Below are 26460 nucleotides of genomic sequence, written 5' to 3'. Positions count from 1 at the left end.
TCTGTCTTAAGGAGAAAGAAAGGCTGTAAGCTGACTTGTAGTTCTGACATAGATCTCTTTTTGCAACTCATTTGGCTTAGAGCTTGGTATTCTGCAGTTTCTGTCTCTGCTTGTTTTTTTTTTTTATTTTCTGTGGGTATTTTTACGTGATGAGAGCTTGTAGCTATATGCCTGTTTGTTTTGGTTAAAAAGATTTTGTACAAGATAGGTGGGTTTCATAGAGCAATTGTGTCCTGCATTTTAAAGTGGCACATTTCAGAAGAGTTTGAGGCTTTTTTTTAAAGGATATTATTGGTTTTTGACCAACCACCAACACCTGTGAAAGCAGAACACAAGAAAGAACAGTGCTGCGTGTATAACAGTATGCTGTCTATTATCAATAAAATATTTTGTCTCTTGATAAATAGTGCAGAAATAAGTGCCACCTTTAAAAAGTCAAAACTGGTCTCTGCTGTTGAAGAGACTATGGGCACTGCATAATTAGGATGATGCTTATGTACAGTTCTATTGTTTGGATCAGTCTGCACGCAACACTATGCAATATATAGGAAATAATTTTTTCAGATTCAGGCTTTAACTTGCATTTTCAACATTTGCACTAGGATGTGCAGTATGTGGAAGTTGGAAGTTGCTGTGATTTAGCCAGATGTGCACTGCTACAAGTTCTTTTTTTTTTTTTTTTCCCCCTCACTGTTTTAACTCCTGAACTTGGGTTGTAATGGCTTAATTACTGATAGTGAAAGCTCTTGAAGAATTTTGTGCCTATTATTGTTGAAACTTAGGACTGAGGAAGGAAGGAAGGAAAAGAATATTGCTTTATATTTCTTTTTTTTCTTTTGAAGATATTTGGTGTATTTACTGATGATTAATCCTCTTGTCTCAGACTCAGTGAAATGGTGAGTTTCTTCATTGCTGAGTGGATGCTACAGCAGCTAATTCAGCTTGACATTTGCTTGTCCAATCTTCAGTGCTATTGAGGGCATGAAATGCACAAGATAGCTTTGAGGTAGCTGAAGATGTGAACTAAAAGCTATAAAATACCCTAGCTGTACGTTTTTGTATGTATCGCTGTCCAAAACATCTGCTGGTGCTCTCAGCACTGGTCCTGATGCCGTCCTCAGTGCATTCTTCCAGAGCAGGAAATTTATTTGCAGAGAGGAAGATACTCAAGAAACTGCTATATCATGTCAGTCAACCCACTCAGAGTTCCTTATCCTAAAGCAAACCCGGACTATCCTCTCTAACAAACGGTTTCTTTGTGTGCTCTGGCGGAATTCACAGAGGAGCCTGTCTGATCGGTCTAGAAGTTGTTATAGAGTAGAAGACCAAAGGGCCACAATTAGCCCAGTAATTTCTGTGTGGCATCTTATACTGCTTATGAATGAATTTTTCTTTTTTTTTTTTTTTTTTTTTTTTTCTCCTTTCTTTGAGTGGCCTACTTCCCTGGCTTATAATTGTTTCTGTTTTACATTAGATGCCACACAGGAGTTTTAGGCAAAAGTTTCTGGTACCTTTTCCCCCTTTCTTCCCTGGTACAACTTTTTTTTGGTCATATATTCATAAGTGTTTCTGTGGACATAAAGAAGTATAGAGGGTAGTTATAGAACTGTAGATTTACTGTATTGTTGCAGGCATTTTGATTGCCACCACACATTTTTATGATTCCTGAATTATTTTGTAAGATTGTTAATGTTTTTTCTAAAACAACTGTGATTTGCGTAGAAACAGTATCTATGTAATAAAGGTGTAATGAAAGGATTCACGAAAATGATTATTTTGCAAAATGCTACTTCTCATGCAGAAGTTGCAAGCTGAAATGGGATAGGATTTCTGTTAGGTCCCTGGTGGTACTTTCTGTGGAAGTGGTATGGGTGTGGACCCAAGGGCAAGTGCCGAAGGTGGTTTTGTGTTGTGTTTTTGGCTGAGCTCACAGTCAACAGAGACCCATGAAGGAGATCCCGCTGGTAACGTCCAGGTGACAGTTGTATTTTTCCCACGTTCCCCAGAGAGGTGCAGCGGGGAAAAGGTGTGTGCTCATCAGAGTCCAATTTGTGTTCACCGCTTGAGGCAGTTGCTTCAAGTCTTTCTGATCTTTACTCTGTTCCCAGAGATTATGCTTGCATGTTTCTTATGTAGTTGGAGTTCTCACTAGCTGTTTATGGTAGTTAAAAGGCCAGCAGAGTTTGTATCTTGGTCTGTTAAGTAAAATAGTCACCAGCCTTTGAAAAATTTTCCACTCATGCTTTGAAGGTAGGAAGTGTACTGGCATGTGAAAGGTTGACCATGATGTGATCTGCAGTTATGCTGATAACCGTCTCTCGTAACCTCTGTTCTGCTGGTCTGAAAAATGAGAAACGTTGGCTAACTAGAAAAATAAAGCTGCACACTGTCATCCTGTAATGAAGGATTTGTTTCTAATGCTTGAATATAGTAGTGGGTAGTTTGCCTGTATACGTCAGAAATGTTTTAAAGTCCGGAGGGCTAGCCATTCTCCTAGCTATCCTCAGTGTACAGTTGGTTGCAGAGGACCAGCAGGACGCCTGTTGTCAATGTCATGTCTGAATTGCAATGGAGATGCAAACTACTGTGAGAACAGAGGGGAAAAAGGACAGAGAGCTGTAGGGAAGCAAGCAGAAAACTAGCAAGTGAGAGACTGTGGAGAACACAGGAACTGGTAAGCTGTGACAGGAACTAGTCACAATGTACTGGCTTGTTAAATGTGTACTATTTATGGACCCTAGATATTTTCTGGGCTTCGTGCATGATTCTAACCCTCAGATTGGATGCCAGTGCATTGACCACTGTGCTAATACACGTTTCTTATTTCTCACCAAATTCTGAATAAGGCATGAGGAGCATTAGCTCTCCTTGCCTTGCCAGTGTCTTAGAGATGAATACAGTGCAGGAGGTTGACTCTGTCTAAGATGGGAATGATCTGAAGCATGATAGGAACTGAGCAGCCATCTGCCGTTCCAGGTCACAGTTTGCACTATGTGGTGTGAAGAGAAAGGAAAGAATGAGACAGAAGAAGGCTCGGAGCAGAAATTGCAGCACTAATATGACCGCCTGCTTTCTCTTCTGGTACTTGAATTATTTCACAAAGTGCATTTTATTTTTTCTTAGTGCCAGCCTTGTTTGGTTTTCTTCTTTTTTTCAAATGCACTCTTAGTCAAGACATCTGACAACACATCTGTGTTACACATTGTTCCCATTTATGAACTTAATGGGTAGATAGTATGGTATAGGGAAGGAATAAGGTCACAGTTTTTTCCAGTGTATCAGTGCTGATAGTAGAAAACTAGTATTGTGCATTTTGCCTGTGATTCCCATATTGCATTTGGGAGGCTTCTCTGTGGTTTGCCAACCTCTATGGAAGCAGTTGTTGTTAGGGTAACTTTATATTGTATATACCAGCAGTGGCATATATGCAATTTCAAAACACCATCCTTTGCTATGTTGGTGCTGGTAGGTTTCCCACGAAAGGTTTCCTGTGAATTTAGAATGGTGCGTTAGGCACCCACCATCTGATTTGTCATCACGTGGCTAGTTAGCCAGAGACCTCTAGAAGGCTGGGATATCCAATTTTTAGCTAAAATAACATCCTGCTTCTGCCTCAGGGTATGGTACTTCAGATGTACACTGTGTCCCCCCCTTTGAGGGGCCACAAATCATGAAAGATTGCTTCCTCAGGTGGAAGTTCTGGAAGTAATGACTATTTATCTTGTATTTATAGTATGATGCATTTCACACCTCCTCCCAAGCTCCTGCCTTCTGGCCGCTAGCTTTTGATTCTGATTTTTCTGACTCCATAAACACAAGTATTGACATGGCTGTAAAACATTAATGCCAGACTGGTACGTTAGGTTGGTTATAAGAGATTCACACTGTTCCTTTGTCCTTGCAATTTCGAAATCATGTAAGGCTGCCTTCATTTTTCTTTTTTTCCTTTCTGGCTGTTGCCTGCTGTAGGCTCCTAGGCTTTAATCATGAGAAGTTTCTGGACTAGTTCATACCTTTATGCACCACAAGGTTGTTTTCAAAAGGTTGTGCATGGAGCAGTAGCTTAATTTTTTCAGACTTAAGCAGGTGAGGCAGCAACTATTTTTCCCTCAAAGCCACTGAAGAAATCTAAGTTGCTTCACAGTGCTCTACATTCTGATCCCTAGAGAGGTTCTGCGTGGGACAGAGGGAATGACAGCCCTCGTTCCTGATCACTGTACTGCGCTGAGTTCCTAAAAGCACAGTATGGACTACTTAGTGTGGGTTAGAAAAAGAGTTGTTTATGGGAGGAGGAGCGTAGTACATGCCTTGTGTTTTGCGGCTTGGCCTACAAACCTGTAGATAATATCAGCACAAACTGATAGTACTGCTTTTTTCTCAAGGGGGTTTTAAATATTTTTGGTTTCTTTCACTTTGCTGAGAGCCTGGTTTGCAAGGTAGAGCTAAATGGAGATGATGGCTTGGCTCTGTGGAGATACTTTGTCCGTACATCTGCAGGATGTTGGTAAGAGGAGACCTATTGAACCTTTCTTCTGCTGTTTCACAAGTTGAGATATGAATAGGAAGGTGGGATTGCTTGTGTCATCAACTCAACTTCTCCACAGTAGAACTACAGATGACATTACATTCTTTTTAAAACAAACACACCCCCCAAAAAAACCCAGCTTACAGCCAAGTGTAAAAGAGAAGATGTGGTTAGGAGAGTGAAGGCAACTCTATTTCCCTTTCTTTTGTCTTTAATTGCAATAGATGTCTGTTGATCTGATCCAAATCGAGTGTACAAAAAAATTAAAAATATTTGTAGCAGCTAAAAAGTTTTTGACTATGTAATTCATGATTATGATACCTATATTGTTAGAATAAATGGCATCTTCTCCGTATTTTTCCTTTCCTTTTTTCTTTCTGGTAACCTAGCCTATGAGGATTTGACATTCATTTAATTGTTAGATTGTGTAATATGAATATGGTACTGTAGTATTTGAAGAGAATGAAAATGTGTGGTTAATCAGATATTTCTGCACAAAAAGTTTATGAAGCTATTAAACCAACTATAAATTGCTGATCTTCTCATTTGGTTAATTACGTTATGTTGTGTTTTGCTTTTTTAGGTTACATTTAGGTCATCTTGTGGAACCTTCCGAGAAAACAAGGGTAATAGTAAGAAAACGATGTTTGGTAGAAGTACCTTCACTGCACAGTCAGACTGAAACAGGAACAGGTTCTCTGGAGTAAGTATTATAGTTTTGTTTTGTTTGGTTTCGGTTTTTTTTCTCTCTTGTAAAGTCAGTAGCATGGTTATTAGGCTATTATTGTATTTAACTTAGTTATAGTTCTATTTTAAAAAACAAACAAAAAAAATCAGTGACTCCATACTCATTTCAGTTGATCAGCTGGTAATGGACACTCTTTTGGACTCTTATTGAAGCATCTCCCATCTTGGAAGCAATTGTATGTTGTGAAATTTAGATGGGCTTCAGATTTTTCTCTTGGTTCCTGTGTATTCTGGGTATGGTTTTGAGCAGGAAGTGGCCTAGTATAGATGTAACTACATATAGCCCCCGATTTGCTGGCAAAAGTTAAAGCCTTGCCTGTATCTTCCAGGGAATTTGAAAATATAATTGTTTTTTTGGCTGTAACTTTCTATTCCTGGCACTTTCTGCATGACTTTGATATTTTTGTTGTCAGTATTTTAATATTTGTCTTGTATTGCAGTTCCATCATCCATCAACCTAGCATAAGTCTTCAATTTAGGGATCTCGGATATGTCTTTTCTTCACTGTTTCTAGTTAACTTCTAGCCTTTGTGAATTCTAGGCTGAGGCACGTGTGTCTCATTTCTGATATAAGAACCTTAGCTACCTAACTCAGGGTCTGTGGATTGCATCTTTTGGTACTAGATACCTAAACATTTATATACTGATGCAGTATAATTCTTAATTTCTCTGTGCTTCACTTGTTTGAAATGGGAAATGTAATAATTTTTCTGTCACCTTGTTTGCATCAGATTGTAAGATGTTTAAACATATTCTTGTAGAGGTTAGAAGCTGGGAAAAATCTGCATAATTTTTTGTCTAATGCAGATTTTACTCATGCTGTGTGAATGTAATTCTGCAGGAGTCATTGGAAGTACACTTGGATGCATAGTTAGGAATGAAAAATATCTGGCCATTAGAACTGAAAGGGGGTGGAAAATGATTTTAGTTTACAACAAGTATATTTTCGCATATTGCTTTATTGCAAAGAGGAAATGATTCTTCTTAGCTTCTTCTTTAAAAAGGGATGTGTACATGGTGTCATAATTTGGGTAGAAAAATGTCTGTGAAACCTAGTCAGACAAGCTAAACTTTTCCTACTTGGTATTTTTTCCAAAGTGTTTTTAAGTAGCAGAATAACACATTTGGATTGATAATGTTTTTTTTTAAAGGCAGGAAATAAATTATTGTAAAATTTCAATTAAACATGGATTTAAAGAGGCTGATGTGGGTGTTAGTTCCCTTTCTGTAAGTACTTGAAGCAAATGCTGCAGTCTTAAGTCAGCACATGTAAATTTGTATCAGTTCCTGATCTAGGGCATATGTCAAGTGGCCGCTAAACATACTCGCGAAAGGTTCCCGTAGCACCCGATACTTGAATTCTGACCTCTGAAGTTTTCAGAAACTGTGTTGTATGAAGTTATTTGTCTTTTACTAACTTACTAGACAACACAGTAGAAATACAGGCACCTGTCACGATGTCCAAATAAAATAATACCTATTTGCTGCTTACACACTTATTTTGACAAGTTAATTCTTGACTCTGGTAATCAAGTTACCAAAACAGTTGGACAATAAAGTTGAAACTGAGCTCGCCAAACAAATGAAATAAAAAAATGTCCACTGGAGACAGCTTTAATCATCTTGAATCATTCTATACAGGCTTATGCCAGGCACAAAACTCACTCCTGTGTTTAGTAGCCAGTAAAGCCTTTCTTCCACCCCACTTTTTTTTCCCCCCCCCCCCCCCCCCCTCCTTTTTTTAAGGGACTTAGAGAATTCAGATGTTATAACCTAAAATTGATTCTAATTTGTCCTTGGAGAAATGTTTTTGAACCCTTTTTTGTTTGGTTGGTTTGATTTGGACATTTGTGTATGCTTGTACAGATTTCAATCATCACAAAGTGTTTTGCAATTGGAATCCTTCATTAAAGACCTAAAAACATGAAAATAAAGTCTGAGTAGTGTCTATATTCACAGATAAAAAGCCAGGTGAAGTTCTCATGAAGTCTTAGCAGCAGATGCCAAATCTCACAGCTGGGGAAGAGTAATCCCACGCACCAGTCAGGCTGCTGAAGGCAGCTACTAAAGGCTCTAAGGGTAGCAGCTTTTCTGGGAGCCAGAAGGTTGAGTGCGAGTCAGTGATGCGCCCTTGCGGCAGCGAAGACTAACCACAGACCAGATTGCCTCGGCAGCAGGGCAGCCAGCCGGTGCAGGGAAACGATTATTCCCCTCCGCTCAGCAGCTGTGAAGCTGCATCCAGAACACTGTCTCCAGTTCTGGGCCCTCAGGCAGAAGGGAGATGCTCACAGACTGGAGAGAGTCCAGCGGAGGGCTGCTGCAGAGGTGATCAGGGGGCTGTAGCATGTGGCATTCGAGGTGGGGGGTGTCCACGACCTTTGATTGGAGAAGGCAAGGAGAGAAAGATCTTTACTGGAGTTTTCCGCTGCCTGAAGTAGGGTTATAGAGAAGATGTGGTCAGATGTCTGAGAGGTGGAGGGAATGACAGAATGCAAATAACAGAATGCACAAGTTGCAACAAGAGAAATTCCAACTGAACATAAGGAAAAAAATTCACTGTGAGGGTGGTTAAGCACTGGAGTGGGTTGCTCATGGACACTGTGGAGCTTCCACCCATGGAGACTTTCAAAATTAACTGCAAAATTCTAAGCAACATGCTTTAACTTCAGTGTTGAAACTAATCTTGGGACCAGATGGCTCCCAGAGGTCCCTTCCAACCTAAATTAGTCTGTGATTCTTAGATAATCTTAATTATTTTTGGTCCTTAATGATGAATGGCCAGGACTACTTTTGGCTTTATTACCATTAACTTCATGACAGAAGTATTGATTGTGTGCAATTTTTAGGATTATTCTTTTCTACCAAATGGCATTATATTCAAGTTGTCTTTATAAATAAGTGTCATGAAAAAGATGCATAAAATACATCTAAATATTTGCATTAGACTTGAATTGTTGGATTTCTTTCAATGCTTGTTCAGCATTGAACAGCCCTGTTCATATAATAGGCAGCTGTGAACAGCCACCTCTGAATCTGTGTAGTGGGTGACATTGAAGCTGGTGTTGGAAGAAAACTAACTGCAGAAATCCAGACCAGACTGCTCTATGTAAGAAACTGACCCAATCAGGAAGACTGTCTAGTCTGATGAAGCATGTAAATTATCACCCCCCCCCCCCCCCCCCCCCAAAAAAATCGGGCATCTTTCTAACTTTTAGTATCCATGGCATCTCTGTATATGAGACTTAAGCACAGTCTGCTTATGTGATAACTCTGTGTTTTGGTCTGTGTGCCCTCCTTGTACGAGAAAATTTCACTCCTAATTAATTTTCCACCGTTTTTAATTATTTCACTTTTTTACCTCTCTTTCTAGATGCATACAATCTGTCTGCTGGAGAATAACCCTCTTTCCTAGAGGTTTTGATTGAAATATCAGAAATAATTGAAAAGTGAATCTTCTAGTCCCTGTGTGAGAGGTATCTATATATAGGAAAACCTCAATTTCTGGTCTTAACTTTTTTATAGTAGAAAGTTGTCTAGCTCATAATTTAGAGACATAAAATTTTAATAGCTGAAGGAAACAGGTGGCTGCTGGTGAAATTTGGTGGTCTAGGTCCATTTGTACAATTCAAAAGGAGAGGAGATATTAACCATGTATATATTTAAATGCCTTGTAAGTGGAATGTTTGCTCCTCCTTTCTTCCCTGTTTACAGTGGAACAAGTAATTACTCTGAGTGGTAGGACAGGCAAGAAAATACCAGAGAGCAGAACTAGTACTGATTTAATATTTCCTAGTTTTTTTGTTAGACTATTAAGAATTCTTGTACAATTCTTGTATAGCAATGAGGGGACAAGGACCCTACAGTTTACTTAGTACAATAAATCAACAAAAGCACAACTCCAGATCACTAATGCATCTTTTCAGATTCATGACAGACACATTACATAGGCTTTTGAATAATAGCTTGGGCTGTTACAAAGCCAGACCTTTAGGCTGTAGTTTTACCTACTTTTTTTAAAATGAGCTTAAGTGGTAAGCCAGCCCTGGGGCTGGAAGAAGCTGTCACTCTTCCTCCACCACTCATCTTGCTTCTGTTTACATCTTCACTTTGCTGGCACAAGCAGTTATGCAGCTTTGTCGGAAACTCTCTGACTCACCTGTGGTTAAAATGATGTCTTTGTTCTGGGTTAAGGTCTTCTGGGTTAAGGTTCAGCTCTTTCTCCTCCTTTCCCCTTCAGTCTGACTGTCCAGTCCTCTTTCGTCCCTTGTGTCAGCTCCATTCACCCTTTTTGTTAAGCTTGATTTTGTTGTTGTTTAAAATGTCCATGTGAGTGTCCCATCATTTAAATGTTTAGTAGAATCTTTTTTTGATATTAGAACTCAACATATCCTAACATTTCATGCTAACCTTCCCCTAGTACCTAAAATATCTACAGTGATCTGGATTATCAAAAGCGAATTATTTAGGTTGTGTACTAACCAGGTCTAATCTTCTCCCAAATCTTTAGCCTTATTTTACTATCCTGGAGCATGCTATACAGAATGCATTGGTCTTCATGTCAGGTCCCACTCTGCCTGCTGCTTTTTAAAACTTACTAAAATCTCTGAGAGCTGTTTACAAATTTTCCTAAAGGTGAATGTACCAGATATGTTCTCACAGCCCAATTAACATAGAATGCTAATTATTTGACTGGGCTTTTTGCTTCATTTGAGCTTTTCTCCTTCTTGTCTTCCTGACTTTGTTGGCCAAGGTGTCAAATTAACTGTTACGTATATGACAGTGCTTTTCTAATCTGCTGTTTTCTTCCACTTCTTTATGCTCCCTCCCATCTTGACCATGCAGAACTGGTTTCCAGTGAGCTGAAAGGGGATATTTTCTTATAGTGGCCCCAGTTTCAGTGTGATCCAGTGACCAAATGCTTCTAAAGACTATTTCAGACAGTAGCATTTACATGTGAAAGTTTTTCTTCTCCCTGCAACCCACTTAAACTGTACGATACAAAAAGATGGCCTGAAACTCCTTATTTTTAGACATATATTTTAATGTATCTATATAGTGATTTCAAGATAGAGCAAAGGATAGTGTTGTGGTTTAACCCCAGCCAGCAACTAAGCCCCACACAGCCGCTCGCTCACTCCCCCCTGGTGGGATGGGGGAGAGAATCAGAAGGGTAAAAGTGAGAAATCTTGTGGGTTGAGATAAAGACAGTTTCATAAGTAAAGCAAAAGCCGCGCACACAAGCAAAGCAAAACAAGGAATTCATTCACTGCTTCCCATGGGCAGGCAGGTGTTCAGCCATCCCCAGGAAAGCAGGGCTCCATCACGTGTAACGGTGACTTGGGAAGACAAACGCCATCACTCCAAACATCACCTCCTTCTTTCTTCTTCCCCCAGTTTATATGCTGAGCATGACGCCATACGGTGTGGGATATCCCTGTGGTCAGTCGGGGTCAGCTGTCCTGGCTGTGTCCCCTCCCAACTTCTTGTGCCCCCCCCAGCCTGCTCACTGGTGGGGTGGGGTGAGGAGCAGAAACGGCCTTGACTGTGTGTCAGCACTGCTCAGCAATAACAAAAACACCCCTGTGTTATCAGCGCTGTTTCCAGCACAAATCCAAAACACAGCCCCATACCACTGCTATGAAGAAAATTGCCTCTATCCCAGCCAACACCAGCACAGATAGTCATGAATTAGCTGTGAGAAGCTGTTGTGTTACTTTCGTATTTTGTGTTCATTATGAACGATGTGCTGCCTGTGAATTGTCTGAAGTCTGTCAGAAGCCTGGGACTTCAGTTTTATTAGCTTGTTTGATTCATCATGAATAGTCTTTGGAGGGAACAGGAACTGTGTTTACTTGCCTCAGTATAAAGTAATGAGGAGTAAGAATTTCCTTTTATCCTTGTTGTTCAAACCAGTTCTGATAAGCCTTCTGAGTCTGGAATACCATTTTAATAGTGTTGTTCTCTACCTGTAGACTTGTTTTGCAGGAAGAATTTTCTGAAGACAATAATCTCATTTACAACTAGTTTTGAAATTACACTTTCATTGAATCATAGAATAATTTCTATAAGAAGGGATGACCAGAGGTAATCTCATCTAACCATCTGTTCAAATCAAGTTGCTTAAAATTAAATTTTAGTTTGAAACCAGTTAACATGTTTGCATTTTTTTCATATCTCTTAAGTCCTGTTGAAGCAAATTCAGGTGCTCAGCGTTTCTTGAAAACTGGGACACTTATTTAGAGGCCTTAATATCAAAGTAGAAACTCCATTCATTGTGGTTTTAAAATCCTGGCTTCAGCTTTTAAAACTTAGTGCGTAATCCTATGGGTACAGCAGAGGAATAAAGCTACAGAAGGTGAACAGGCAAAATAATCAGGGACCATGGAAAAAAACTAATTAAATTCTCTTTGTTTGTGGAAAATTAGTTATATTCATGAGGAGAATGAGATAATCTAGACTTGAATAGCTGAGACCGCTCTCGGTACCAGTCTGAGCACTGTGAGGGAATGGCATTTAAATAAGGCCTTTCATGTTTTCTATACGTAGATATTTTTAGAAAACTAAATGGTGATATTTTTATTCTTATTTCTGGAGGAATCCTGACTAAATGGACACTTAATTTTCCATTCCATAGGGTCAGCTCATGTGGCAGTTGAACTAAGCTGCTGGGAAATATTTATAGTACCACATGATCTTTAAAAATAACTTCCCAGGCTACACTGTAGATTTCTTGAATTCTTAAAATCTTCGCTATTGTAGATAGATAACCATGACATTCCTGGAGTGGAAAAATCTTAGCTTTGCTGATTTAGGCATTTGTATTTATAATCGAGTTGTTTGTATTTACTTTCAAAATTTGTAAGCAGTTTAGACTGAAATTCACCTATGCAGCTGTAGAAGGCCAGAACTTGAGTGGGTTCACTCTCTAGGGCAAAATAGGCATTTCGTACAGAATGCACATCATACAGAATAAACTTTGCCAGTGCATTAGATCCCATCTTTAAAAGAGGGTCACTGTTGATCCTGTGTGAACTGTGAGGTCTAGTGAACAGAAAATACAGTTCTTAGTAGTACATGTGTTGCTTAGCATAGGTGCTTTCTCCTGTCATGTGAAATCTTTAAACAAAACCTAGGTTGCAATTCCACGTTACACCTAATTTCATCCCTGTGACTGCTGCTGGAGGGTAATGACAGTGCTCTCGCTCCACCCTTGCTTCGTATACTGTGCCTGCTTGTCACAGGGTGAGGCAGGTCATTCCCTGAGTTGATGGAAAACTAGTAATGTTTGTTCGTATTGTTTTTCCATTGTGTGGCTAGGGAGGTGGGGGACAGCCAAGAAGGGGGAAAAGCAGAACAGTGCTGCTTCTGGCTGTAGGCTGCCCTCAAGGTGAGCTACAGATAAGGTGAAACTGCATGCAGGAAACTAAGTGACTTGTGAGTCAAGCTAGTGTCTGAAGTGATCCTGTTGTAGTCAGTACAAATACAGTGGAAGTGGGCAAAATGGGAGTCCCATGCAACACTCTGAAACTGCTGCCAGCGTATTGACTGCAGAACGGTCGTCTTGGACCTGTGAGCTCACAGGCTGTGGCAGCAGCTGTGAATTTGTTAGTTTTAGGAATAGAAGAGAATGTAGTTCTACAGAGCCATGAACTGGCACACTGATCTAATGTATGTATTTGACTTCAGAGTCTTCAGAAGAAAGCAGAATTCTTTCAAATATAAAGGAGGAGGAATTGTTCCTTTTGTTTTTTTTTTTAAATGCCTCCTAAGTTTTATAGGACATAATCCTTCCTGCATATTCTGACTCCTTTTCCATCTTTGCTGCTAGATTCTTTTCCCTTATTTGTTCTCAAATATTTCCTTTATAGCTTGCTCATCTTTTTATAGTACTAGATGTTTACGTAGTTAGAAAAATGATTACAATGATTATATTGTGTAAGTGCTTAGTGTTTCTCCTACTTAGACTATGTGATACGCTGCTGCTGTTTCCTAGAAAATTACTGTGGTCAGACTGTCATCTAGTCTGTTCTGGACAGTAAGATACTGTTTAAATGCTGTTCTTGTATGTCTGGATAGGGTGGCCCTTTTCAACTGCTTTCACTGCTGCAAGACTTTTTTTTTTTTAGCCCCTTGACTGCCACATGACAGAGCAAGCAGTAGATAAAAAGCTGTATTGATCACAGTGATGATCATCTTGAATGTGGTGCTTTACAGTTGTAATAAATTATTATATAAAGCAAAAATGTGGATAAGCAGACTGCTCTTAGCTTTTGCATAATCAAAACAAGCTAGTTTCTGATATTTGTCCTTTATGTAAATATGTTTAGTGAAAAGAAAAATAAATCCAGGTTTGTATTTAACCTGAAGACCTCTAGATACTTACGTGGCCTTAAAATGCTCCCTTGTTTGAAAGAGGTGGTGTAGAAGAAACTTACTTCTTAAGGAAACTGACTTTTTCATACAACTTTTTGCTATCTATTTGGGATAGCATACTGACTTCATCCTGAGAGAACTGTGGCCACATTTCAGGGATAGGTGACATCATCTTGGATGTACAATATCTCTTCTAAAGGATTGTCTGAAGACTAGATTTTCTCGGTGCTATGAGGCAGCTCAGGAGAATAAATGCTATGAGAGATAACAGGGCGTCAGAATTTTCCTCTAACACTGTGTGTTATGTGGGTGTTTATATTTACCAGCTTCCTTGCAGCTTCTTTTACTTGTCTTTTATTAGTATTCTTTTTGATTATGCTTCGAGATAATAGATTGAATGTTGCATTAGATTTTACATTGATGTTCTTTCAAAAACAGAAAAATACACCTCAAAGGATGGATGTTAGGGGACTTGTGGTGAGTTCACAAGTAAAGGAGAATTTCTAACTTAATGACATAGTGTGAAATTTTATAATTGGTGCGCTCTTCAAAATGTTGGTTTTAGAAGAACTTACCTGACACAGATTAATGTTGGGTGTTGATAACAATCTATGTGGATTTGTGAGTACTTTTTAATGTCTAGGTCTTTTGCTGATATGATAAATCATTTTCAAAGGGAAGTTCATTGCATTTTTACTCCATGTCTATTTTTTTGCAGTGCTTCCAGACAGGCTCGCTCTCTCTGAGCATGCTCTTGTTCAGCTCTTAATTTCAGGATAACCTTATGAAATCTCTCCCGCGCTTTGCTTTGTCCTTCATATCTTCTTGGTCGGCACTGTTTTATGTCAGATATTTGCACCTGTTGGATTTAATTCCTTTACGTGAGCAAGTTAACTACTCGACACAGGTAAAACTGAGTTCACCAACTCTTACAGCAGTGGTGTGAAGCCTTTGCAGCTGCGTGGTCCTGGGCTGTCGGTGCTGTCTTGTCCTGAAGTAGTCATGATGGAATTGAGTTTGCCACAAATTGGTCTTGCCTGCCTCCTCAGCAAAATGGGATTAGCTTCTGAGTGGATGGCTTAGTAAGGGAACACAACGCCAACTTGTAACCACAGCTTCTGAAACCCTACTGATCCTTTAGTCTAAAAGCTAAGTCTTGTAACTCTTGGGGATGTTCTGAACACCTGGGTTTTGTTAACTGATATCGTGTAATATTCCAGTGGTTCTGCTGGTGACTGACACTTGCTGGAAGTGTTGCCTACGTTGTTTTTACAGACTGCTTTTGTACCTGCACTGTATAGCCCGGGCACGCATGGTTGTAGCTCTGTGTTTTGGTTAGGGGGGAAAAAAAATACTGTCATCTTTCCTGAAACCCTTTTAGGAATCAATGAAGAGGCAGCCTGCTTCTGGTAGCCCTTTTTTTTGTTTGTTTGTTTTTTACTTTTTTCTTTTCCTAGTGGTCTCTTTGGTTAGATGATGAGATATACTTTTGTTGGGGGGTGGGGAGGAAGCTACAAGGTCTCTTGGCTTCTGGAATAAGGCTGTTAGCACTAGAGCAGATTCTTCTATCTGCCTAGAGATGGTAAATCCTTTAAAAAACAAAACAAACCTCCCCACCTCCCCCCCCCCCCAAAAAAAAAAACCCAAAACCAAAAAAACCCAGACAACCACCCCACAACAAAACAAGAACAACAAGGAAGAACCCTGTGCCTGGGAACACATAGCTCAATATGTTCTCAATAGCTGTTCAGGGGCTGTGGTCTTTTGGCTGGTCTCATCTGCTTAAAATGTCTGATTATCTTGTGATCAAGGTCACAATACAGAGAAAAGACAGAAAATTAAATTCTGTAACTTCCACATTGATTTCACAGAGGAAATTCTCACCTTCTGCAGGAATCCATAATGAAGAAAAAATAGCTTATATTGCTTCTATGGTGAAACAGACAGTCACCAACAGATGGTCTGGTCTGTTGGTGAAGCAGTGTCAAGACAAGTGAATGTTTATGGAAGATATCAGTGATGAAAATCTACGTAACTTACTGTATGGTTCACTAGATTCCTTCCTCCCCTTTTACCTAGCTGGGATTATGTTAGTGTGAAGTATTCATTCTGCTTTAGGCATTTAGATTTCTCCCTGTTGAAAGCAAATGAAAGTGTTATTTCATGTATTGCTTAAGTTGCTCAACATCTGGGCTGCTGTCAGAAGGGATGGTCCTGCCCTGTTCCCAGCTGAGTGTTACCACCACCTTCTTTCTGCGTTCATGCAGTGAGCCTGCTTAGAAATCCGTTTTGAGTGAAAACTAACTTTAAAGAGAAATACCGAAAATCTCAGTTGGATCAGTGCTCTGATCTTGCTGACAGGAAGGGCAGTATGATCTTCTATCAGTTTTAGCCAGCTGTAAAACTGCATCTTGAGGCTGTAGTTACCTGAAGCGGTATGACGCAATCTGGAGGCTCGCTGCTGATGAAAAGAGAAGATCCCACTTCCATTCTTCTCCTTTCAGAGGCTCTGGCACGCTTTAGATCCTTCTGTGACTTGATTCAACCGGATAATGTGAAAGAAAATCACTCACTGATTCTACCTGGGTGATAAGCTGAAACGGTTCATGAGGAGACCTGATGTGTGCTGAAGTGGGTGCAAGGCAGGGGAACGGAACTGGGCAGCCCGGAGTAGGGGGAGCAGAAGGGAGGATGCAGGCATTCCCCTCTAGCTATCAGTGAGCACAGCACTGTGTTGCACAGCTTCACTTGAAGTGTATTATGAAAACCATATTATGCCACAGTGTGGAGGCTTACAGTCTAGATGTTGACGGCTTGTAGTGATAGTTGTTCTACTTCAGTCTTAATGCTTGGTGCACATACCAGATGTACAGATTTACAGATAGAAAAATGGCAGGCAGTTGTCTTGGTTTGAGAAACTTTGTTGTAGGGCTTCTTGTTTGTGTACGTTAAATAAGTAAATACAAAGATGAGTGTTAAATTTTCTTTCTCTTCTTCTCGTTCTGCAGATGTTCTACTAATCTGTGTTCCATTTCTTTCCATTAGTCTAAGCAGCTCTTTCAGAACTGCTGGTCTCTTAAAATACAAATTGAGCAGTTTTGAGATTAAGTGTGTGTACACACACACAGAGATATGAATCTGAAATGTGTAAGTCAAAATTTAGAGCAACTTTACACTTTACATGGGAAGGTTTGTATGCTGTCTATCAATACTACATACCTGTGACTTAAAAAAGCATTTAGTATTGGGCTTTGCTGCTATTAAATTCAAATAATCATTGATTAGATACTTGAGTAGCCAAGATTAAGTACTGTTTTAATTACTTCCTTCTTTTGTATGAGAAGTTTTTTTTACCATGACAGTAGGCAAGAATAGTTATGAGGTTAACAGCCTGAAATAGCTTTTTATTATTATTTTGATTGTTGTTTTTTTTCCTTTAGCTGGAAGTTGTTTAAAATGTTTCTTGTATTATTGCTCCCAATCCAGATGGCTTTCTGCCTTTGTTTCAGTTACTAGATGTGATATTGTTAGTTAGTCACTAGTGCCACCACACATTTTACAGTTTGGCCCATGACTCATTCTCGCCGCTGTCTTATGTCAGCAATCAGTATTGTTCTCAGTTTAAATACTTGTTCTCTCTCTTGACCCCTGTGATGTCAGCTACTGGTGGAAACTGGGTGCCGACTGTAAAAGACACTAACCTGTTTCCTTGAGGAAGGAAATATTAAGTAAGTGCCTGAAAGCAAGAATAGCTTCCTAGCATGCTCAGATTGGCGTGATGATTGCTCTTCTCTTTTTAATGGAATTTCAAAAGATTCTGATGTCTGTGTTGGAAGTCCATAATTATAAACAAGTATCTTCCAAGAACTCTAAAACTCTGTGTGTTGTGGTGTCTAGGTTACAGGGTATGCAGCAGCGTTTTTAAGTCTTGCTTCTTTGAACATTTCAAACTCTTGTTGATGCACTAAAGTGGTTTCAACAATTGCAAATGTTGTGGAAAAACCTCTGAAAGAGGCTGAAAATAGAAAAGATCTTCTGCTGAATTGAAATAGAAGTTACGGATGAAATAACTACATAGAACAGATTAATGTTTTCCTTGCTGCTGTACCTGTTAAAGTAATGCTTTATAATGGTGATACCACTTTATTTTACCATGATGACCACAGAAGATAACTGAAAATAGGCTGTGTGTGCATCTAAGTATGAAAAATCTTTCATTTTACATAATTCAAATGATTTTTTTTGTCTGCTATTTCAGTTACAACAAAATTACAGCCAAGGTTTTATGGGTAGAAGTAGCTGGATGGGAGAAAAGAAGTAATATCCCATTTAAGTAGTATCTCATGATGAGAGATGCTGATTGGTAGTGAGGAACTACGCATTTTCTCAAGTTTTTTTGGGTAGATGCTGTGTTATTCTAATAGTCTAGTCTAGTGTTGCATGGTGGGGTTAAATTTTCTTTCTTTCCTTTAGACAACTTAAGAGATGCACCATGCTAAATTTTCCATACCCATTGATGAGTGAAGGGATGGATTTATAAAGATCTGGTAATTAAGACAAATATTTTCATACCTGATTTGTTTATTGTCACCAGGTCTACACCCCCACCCCCCAGTTCTTTTTGTTTTGATTCAGTCTGATGCAGTGTAGTGGATTTATTTGGGGAATGAGGACCTGATGATGATAAACTATTATTCGATAATGGTGATGATAGGAGCTCCCTAATTGTTGCTTCTAATGAGGAAAAGTGTTCTTCCTTATGTATTTATGCTTTCTGAAAGTTAGAGGTTTTTTGTTTGCTGTTAATGAAAATTCTACTATATTTTTATCTAGTACAAGCAACATTTTTTTGTTGTTTTTTCCTTTTTTCCTTTCCTAGTGGTCTCTTTGGTTAGATGATGAGATATACTTTTGTTGGGGGCTGGGGAGGAAGCTACAAGGTCTCTTGGCGTCTGGAATAAGGCTGTTAGCACTAGAGCAAATATGTGTCGGAAGTTGATATGCTAAATGTGATCCACATATTTAGTGTGGTAACAAGACGTGTTGGCAGCAGCCATGCTTGCCTGAGTCCTCACACCTTTGCTGAGGCTGAATGGAAAGGTTTTGAAATTACTCGGGTCTCAGTGCTCAGTGTATTTACATGGCAGTTAGAGGTGAGACCTGAGTGTGTTGCCTCGTGTCTAAGGCAGCTTTGAACTGGCAAGCTGATAGTAGCACAGCTGTGGTACCAAATAGCTGCTTTCAGTATTTAGCTGGGCTCCATGCGGGTTTGCGGCTTGCCATTCCACTGGTGGCTGGTAAGCTTTAGGAGATTTCTGTTCTCTCTAGCCAGCTGCCTTTCTCTACTGGAGATTTTAATCTCCTGAATTTTTCCAAATGTTAGATGAGCCATTTTATATATTTACAGTAGTTGGAGGGATAGAAACCAATACTAAGGAATGATGCAGAGATGGACTGTGAATATTTTAGTGGCGATTTAAATGGTACTATTTGTTTAACAGTGATGATCAGTAAAAGTTAGGACTGAACAGCCCTTCATAATATGTTCCAAAATATTAATAGCTTGTTTGTCAATACAAAGTTAAGCTTCTGTAGTAGTTGATTTTTGTGCTGCTGGCATATTCTGTTATCCATTATAGGCACATTCAGCTTTCCCCTATGCTTGCTTGCTTATTTATTTATTTCATTGCAAGCTGTCTGTATAAAGCAAGGGATTACAAAGAGACTTCTCGAAGTACCACTTCTGTATTTCTGTTGTGAGTTAAGGATGATGATGCATATGACAATGAATTGTTTGGTTTAAAAGCCTACCTTAAAGAGTTGAATTTCTGAAATAGGAATGTCAAACAAATTTAACTCGCTACAAGTGAAGCATTAACTCCTGCATATCATAAAGTTTGGATTTAGTAGCTGGTGGTGTGACTTTTCCCAAACTAAGCTATTTTATAAAGAAAAAAGATAAGCTGGGGAGGGAGGGGAACGAAACACCTTTGTTATGATGTAGTTGGTCTCCTGGAGTTTTGTGGTGGGTTCAACTACAGTGCATTATAAAAAGATTTCCTGGTTGCTTGTTTTGGGGCAAAAATATTAATAAAGTGCTTTGGGATTGAAAAGCTGTATTCATAAATGCATATACATTTGGAAAGTTTGCACAGCATGATAATTATCTGTAATTCTATGGCATGACCAATTTAAGCAGTCTTGTACTATATCTAGGTATACCTTTGTAGGTTTAGCACCTGTAGAAAGGATTACCTTTTAATAATGGATTTTGCCTAGTGTCTTATCAAAGGGGAAGATTGTGTGTCAGACTTTTTAGCAATGTAGTCGGCAGTGGTGACTGGATTTCAGAAGGCTGTTGTGCTATTTTTCTTTTTTTAATTTTTTTTTCCGCATTTGCCGATGAGCTTGTTTGAACCTACTCTGTGATGTATAAAGAACAGCAGCCCAGTGTATTGGTTACATCCTGCTTTTTCTGCTGGTGCTGTAGTAGGGTGTTGTGGTTTAACCTGTCAGGCAGCTAAACACCACACAGCCGTTTGCTCACTCCCTCAAACCCTCCAGTGAGATAGGGGAGAAAATCGGGGGGGAAAAAAAAGTAAAATCCGTGGGTTGAGATAAAGACAGTTTAATAAGACAGACAAGGAAGGGAAAATAATAATAATGATAAAAGAATATACAAAATAAGTGATGCACGGTGCAATTGCTCACCACCCACCGACCGATGCCCAGCCAGTCCCCAAGCAGCGGCCCCCCCGGCCAGCTTTACCCAGTTTATGTACTGAGCGTGACGTCCCATGGTATGGAATGTCCCTTTGGCCAGTTTGGGTCAGCTGTCCTGGCTGTGCCCCCTCCCAGCTTCTTGTGCCCCCCCAGCCTTCTCAGTCAGTAGAGCATGGGAAACTGAAAAGTCCTTGACTTAGTATAAGCACTGCTCAGCAACAACTAAAACATCCGTGTGTTATCAACGTTATTCTCATGCTAAATCCAAAACACAGCACTGTACCAGCTACTAGGAAGGAAATTAACTCTATCCCTGCCAAAACCAGGACATAGGGGAAATGCCTTCAGTCAAGCAGAACAGGCCTGATTTCAGAGCAGGGAAAGTATCTAGAAGAGAAGGAAAGGAGTGATAAAAATAATGGAAAGCTGTAATAGTAGTGGAGTTGCACATTCTGGCTTATTTTTTTACAAATGGTGATTTCCCACATCTTGTGACGTCCAACAAGAATTAGAAAGGTGTAGGGGTAACTTGTCTTTACTGGAGAAGTGCTTTACAATAGTCTTTTACAACACTTCCCATCCCTTTGTCAGCTGAAGAGCATTGTCTGGATGAAGAGGAAGGTAAATACTCAGTGAATAGTGATTGAAGGGAAAACACATCTTTAGAGAGTGGTAATCGAAAGATAAGACTTGGAAGGTCAGAAAAACTAGTGGTAGCATTAAGAGTAAATAAAAATGTCTTGAAATACGAAGGACAAGTAATCAGGAAGCCAGTGTAGTGAGTTGAAGTAGATCACACAAAGGGTTTCCCCCTACCCTGCAGTGGATGTAGTTTACACAGTGGGTTGAATTCACAGGAGATGGTCTTTCTTTAAGGGTGAGAGTAAATTGAGATACATGTCTTTAGAGGAAAATGTCACTATGCAATAGTGTTGAAGGTGATTTTCCTGCTATTAATATAGACTTTCAAGTTGAGTATGTCACTCTGGCCACATTTGTGGACAACTAACAGGAAATTTGCAAAAACGAAATTATGAAATTGATCATGTGCTTTCGTATTAAATATTGCTATGCTTTGTCCAAGAAGTTTGCTTTGGTTGTATTTCATGCAGGTAAATAGTTTTAGAGAAAATCTAAAATGAATTTCCACCTTTGTTTTAGCTAACCTCTAATAGGTTAGTTTTTTCTCTTACTACTTTGTCTTAATGATATAAACATCTCAACAATAGTGCTTTAGCAGGCAAGTGCTTTTATTATACTAAATGGAATTAATGAGTAAAACTATGCTTATGTGTTTGCAATACTGGCATTTGAGACCCCAGACTTGCAAGCTGAGCTGTACAAGCAGGCTTATGTAAACTTTCCAAAGGCTTTAAAATGTGTGTCTAATTATAGAAGGTTACATATACTGATTTCTTTTTTTTTTTTCCTCCCCCCTAAGGCCATGTGGTTATGATATTATTGCGATTCCATAATGCCTCCTGCCGTGACAGACAGCCTTGACATCTGGGCAGTGGATTCACAGATTGGTGCTGATGGCTCAATATCTGTGGACTTCCTGTTGCCCACTGGAATCTACATCAACCTGGATGTCCCTCGAGATGCCACCATATCTCATATTAAACAGGTAATACCAAACGGTCAATTAACTGAGAAGTTAACTGATATTTGGAATGAGTGCTGTTTCTGATTTTTATGTGCCTTTTGGCAAATCAAGTAATGAATTTGAGCAGGCATAAAAAATAATGTATTTAAGGTACGTGCATAGCAGATTGATTAATAAAGATGTATATGTGTCTGGGGGTTTGGAATGTTTTTGGGTAGATAGCAAGGTTCGGAGAAATTGCTTCTTGCTGATGGTTACACTTCAGCAGAGATTATTCTAATAGCTCTATATTAATACTGTATTGCTATAGCTAAACCTTTTCTTAACACATTGGTAGTACATTGTATGTTTATTTAACATTTCTCTGATTAGCATGGAAACAGGAGACGCTGTGTCTAATCTGATTTTTAATACAGAAATCACAGATGGTGCTCCTGCTTCTTTTGACTGACACCAAAGATGGACGCTTTAAAAACTATGTATGCCACTTAAAGGTTGTGTACAGTGCCTTGTTAGGGCATCACTTAAAAAGCAAGGGAATACTCAAATAGAAGGAAGGGGACCATGTAAGGAAATAACCACGGATATTAAAGAATAATCTGCTGACCTTTCATTAGATAATGGCTGTGTAAGGGCATTTAGACAAGTTACTTTAGAATTAGGTAGTGGGCGAATTACAACACCAAGTAATCTGCTCCTTAAGCATAATAAACTTCTAAAAGAAAATGAAGTGTGATTTCTCATTCCGTTGCGTTGCCTAGTAAATAAGTACATTGTTTTTTATTCGTATCCAGTCTGACAGTATTCACTTGTTTATAGGAATTATTTTCTTCGTATCAGTAGTAGCTTCATATAATTTATTGTACTCCGAATTTGAAACTTTCTAGACACTGAAGTTTGTTTGTTTGGTTTGGTTTTTTTAATGCGGTGGACCACTTAGTATTTTAGAAGAAATGAGAGGGCCACTAGAAATTGAAGCGATCCAAGAAATAAGTTTTGTGCTATACTCAGATACTTGAAATAATTCAGACTGGAAAAGTGTCACTGTTGTTATAGTAAAAGGGTAACCTGGGCAACTGCAGGTTAGTTGGTGGGTAAGATAATGGAATAGCTGATAGTGATTTCAACTGGTAAAGAATTTAAAAAACAAGCATGTAAGTGACAACAATAAGGAACTTGAACTAAGCTGCCTGGTTTTCTTGATGGTTGTGACACATTGAAACTTAACATGCTATAAACAGGTTCCGTTGATACTTAGCTGTTTTTCAAAGAAAACAAGTGTTGATCATTACGGAGGTCTTTTATGGAAATCACTGTATTTGAAAATACAACAAAAATGAAGACTTTGATGGCATACCGGATTAATAGCTTTGCTCCCACCACGTTGCTGTGACAAGCCCTAATTTGTGGACCCTTGGATGTATAAATAGAGGACTTGAGAGCAAATATAAGGAGTTTATCTTGTACATGAAACTGTTGAGATTAAAATAAGAGCACAGAGGAAAAATAACCAATTACTTGAGGGCTGAAGAATTTTTCATTTCTGTAGACTTTATAATTCTACCAGGCCAGTACTTTGGGTGATGGCAAATGGCTACTTTCAGTGGAAGTCAGTTTCAGGGACTTCATGGCTTTTTAAATTTTACAATCGTTGAGGAATATAATAAGTACCAGTAGCTGGAAATTCAAGTTAGACAGCTTAGGGGGGGAGGGAAGGTACGAATTTTTAATCAATATAATTAGCTATGGGAGAAGAACACAAAGGCAATCATAGATTTAGTCTTTTGATACCTTTGAAGCTGGAATTTTTGCTCTACGCCAAAGGTAGTTGCTGGACTCACCTCTCACTCAGCTAGGCAAAATACACTGGAATATGTTTCTGGAAGGCAGAATTCATTGTACAAATCTATGAAGTATATGCAGGTATGTTCAGTTCAGCAAAAGGTTTTTGCCTTTGCATTATTGATCCTGCAGTTCCTGTTTCAAAATAAGTTTCAGAAACAAATCCATAAAATGTAAAGTTTTAAAATTAGGACAAAAATATTCTCACAGACAAAGATCTGAATAGTATTTAGGTCGGGAGAGCTGTTTTTATTTCCAATTTAATAAGGATTTGATATATTTGATGCGTTGGTGTTACTTAAGGTGTAATCTGCTACTTAAATATTCAGTTCAGTAAAGCTTTATTTAGCGTTCTGTGGGTGACTTGCACGTCTCAGTGGCCTGCCAGTAGTTTACAAATAAATTTACTTTGAGCTTCTCCAGACAACAGGGAATTTTTTATTCAGGAATTAGTTCCATAGTGGGAACTTGTTGTCTACATATTACAGTAATTACTGGAAAAAGAACATGTAGATGTGTCTTGAGGGAGAAGGATTTTGATAGGAAGCTATAGGAATGGGTGGAGGAGGGTGACAGTTTGCTGGTCAGTGTCAAGAACATCTCCCTCCAAAATCAGTAAGTGCTTTGTTACTGTAGTGACAGCTGCGGTCCTGCAACATTACTGCAAACAGGACTGCGTTCACTGGGTCAGTCCCAGGATAGGCATCAGGATGAGGTGCTGCCCTTCTCTCATCACCTCGTAGTACTTGTACCTATGTGTTTTTTACCCCTGGGATATTTATGCACACAAGTTGCTGCTTAAAAATAACCTCAAGACAGAGACTACGAACAAGACAAAGTAAACATGTAATGATACATAGGGATAAAAATGAACCAAGTTCGCAAACATGTTACTCTTATGTTCATGTGGGAACATAAATGGAAATTAGTGTTACCTTCAGTGCCATAAGATATGTCCGTGCTTTCTTGTTTTGCTTTATTATTTATTTATTTTCTTTGCAGCTGTTATGGAAGCAGGCACATGCCTATCCACTCTTTCATCTCCTCATGGAAATTGACTCTTACATGTTCTCATGCGTGAATCAGACTGCTGTACATGAAGAATTAGAGGATGAAACACGGAGACTTTGTGATGTTAGACCCTTTCTTCCTGTCCTTAAACTAGTCACAAGGAATTGTGATCCAGGAGAAAAGTTGGATTCCAAAATAGGTGTCCTTATAGGCAAAGGTAATTAAATTTCTTTTAATTTTTTTTAAAAATGAGGGTAAACTTTGTTTTGTATGAGGGTCTTAATTGGGCAGGTAACAGTGGAAAAAATTAAAATTAAGTATTCCCCTTCTCTTTTTGTCCCTGACAGAATTTCGCTTTCTCAAACTAATATTGGTATAGTTTAAAAGAATTTAAATACTCAAGATGAAACATTTGGAAGTTGATGAAAGCTACTCTCTGTGTTGTATTTCAGCACTGTATTGTATTACTACATTAATCGAGCAAATTTTATCTTACTAGACGGGGGGAAAAATCTGTAATATTATTACTAAGTGAAGGAAAGCATAATCCCTGAAAAGCGTTACCATAAATAGCCTAACAGCAAACTGGATACACAGAAGGAACTAGAAATTATTATGGTTTTGTTATACATGGTTTCTGAGTTGGTTAACAATATGATTCTTATTTTTGCTCTCAATTGTGGCACTGGTTTTCAGCAAACAATGAAAAGCTATTTTTAAAGGTTTCACAGTAACTTGTTCTTGATGTTATTTCAGAATTTTCAGCTTTTAAATCTACTATGCTTGGTTATACAATCAAGATTGACAGGGTCGTGTGAGGTCATACCTCTTGTTTTAAAACAATGAACTATTGTTAGCTCTTTTATAAAGACTGCAGGTTTTGTTTAGATTTCAGCAGTACACTGTCTGCCTATTTGTTAAAACTGACAATGGAAACAGTTAACCAGTTTAACCATTCAGACATATTCTGACAGATTCTGAGAGATTCACTTTCTTTGATTGAATATTTTGCTTGTTATATAGCGAGATCCTTCCTTATGCAACCCCTCTTCTGTACCTTAGCAGTGGAAAAAATGGGTTCCTGTCTAAGCTTCTAAACTTAGTGTTTTGTTCTCAAAAGGTGTTCAGTGCTTTGTGTAACTTGGACAATGTCCTTCAAGGTTCAGGAGAAAAGAAAGAAACACACACTTGCAGGCCCTATATTTCCTAAAGTCCCGAAGAATCACAGCTGTGTGGACTCTCCACTGTGTATTCTGTCTTTACATATTTTGGAAAAGGAACTTTACCGGTCTTGGACTGGTTGAAATTTCAGTCCTGTCGTTTTGACTTGAGTAGAAGATTTTAATCACAAGGAAAATTCAAGAATAGGTTTATCTATTTATGGTCCCGCTGTCCTTCTTTTTTGACTTTGAAACAAAATAAAAAAGATAACATCATCTTTCTGTGGGATTAAAAAAAAAGTTTGCAAACACTCCTTCCCCTCTATGGTCTTTGATGCATTTGCTGTGCTTTCTTTGCATTTGCTCTTGTGAGGAGAGACTTAAAACTTTCCAAACTATCTTGAACTCAGGGTGAGGTTGGCTTTTCCATTTAATAGTACCTAAGAAAGGCATTGGTTCTTGCTGTTTAAACT

At 38.8% G+C, this 26460-nt stretch overlaps 1 protein-coding gene across 1 annotated transcript in view; it reads left to right on the top strand.

The window, feature by feature from the left end:
• The first annotated feature begins 5108 nt into the window (after window positions 1-5108).
• Window positions 5109-26460, top strand: part of PIK3CB (phosphatidylinositol-4,5-bisphosphate 3-kinase, catalytic subunit beta) — a 63011-nt gene continuing 41659 nt past the window's right edge. Inside the window, exons 1-3 of the mRNA XM_009325037.1 lie at window positions 5109-5228; window positions 21810-21995; window positions 24819-25044. Of these exons, the coding sequence (XP_009323312.1) occupies window positions 21843-21995; window positions 24819-25044 (379 nt within the window). The 5' untranslated portion in view covers window positions 5109-5228; window positions 21810-21842. The remainder of the gene's footprint in view (window positions 5229-21809; window positions 21996-24818; window positions 25045-26460) is intronic.

The sequence above is a fragment of the Pygoscelis adeliae genome, unplaced genomic scaffold (assembly GCF_000699105.1).
Source record: "Pygoscelis adeliae isolate BGI_AS28 unplaced genomic scaffold, ASM69910v1 Scaffold155, whole genome shotgun sequence".
NCBI classification, from domain to species: domain Eukaryota; kingdom Metazoa; phylum Chordata; class Aves; order Sphenisciformes; family Spheniscidae; genus Pygoscelis; species Pygoscelis adeliae.
This window is presented reverse-complemented; position numbering and strand designations above follow the sequence as displayed.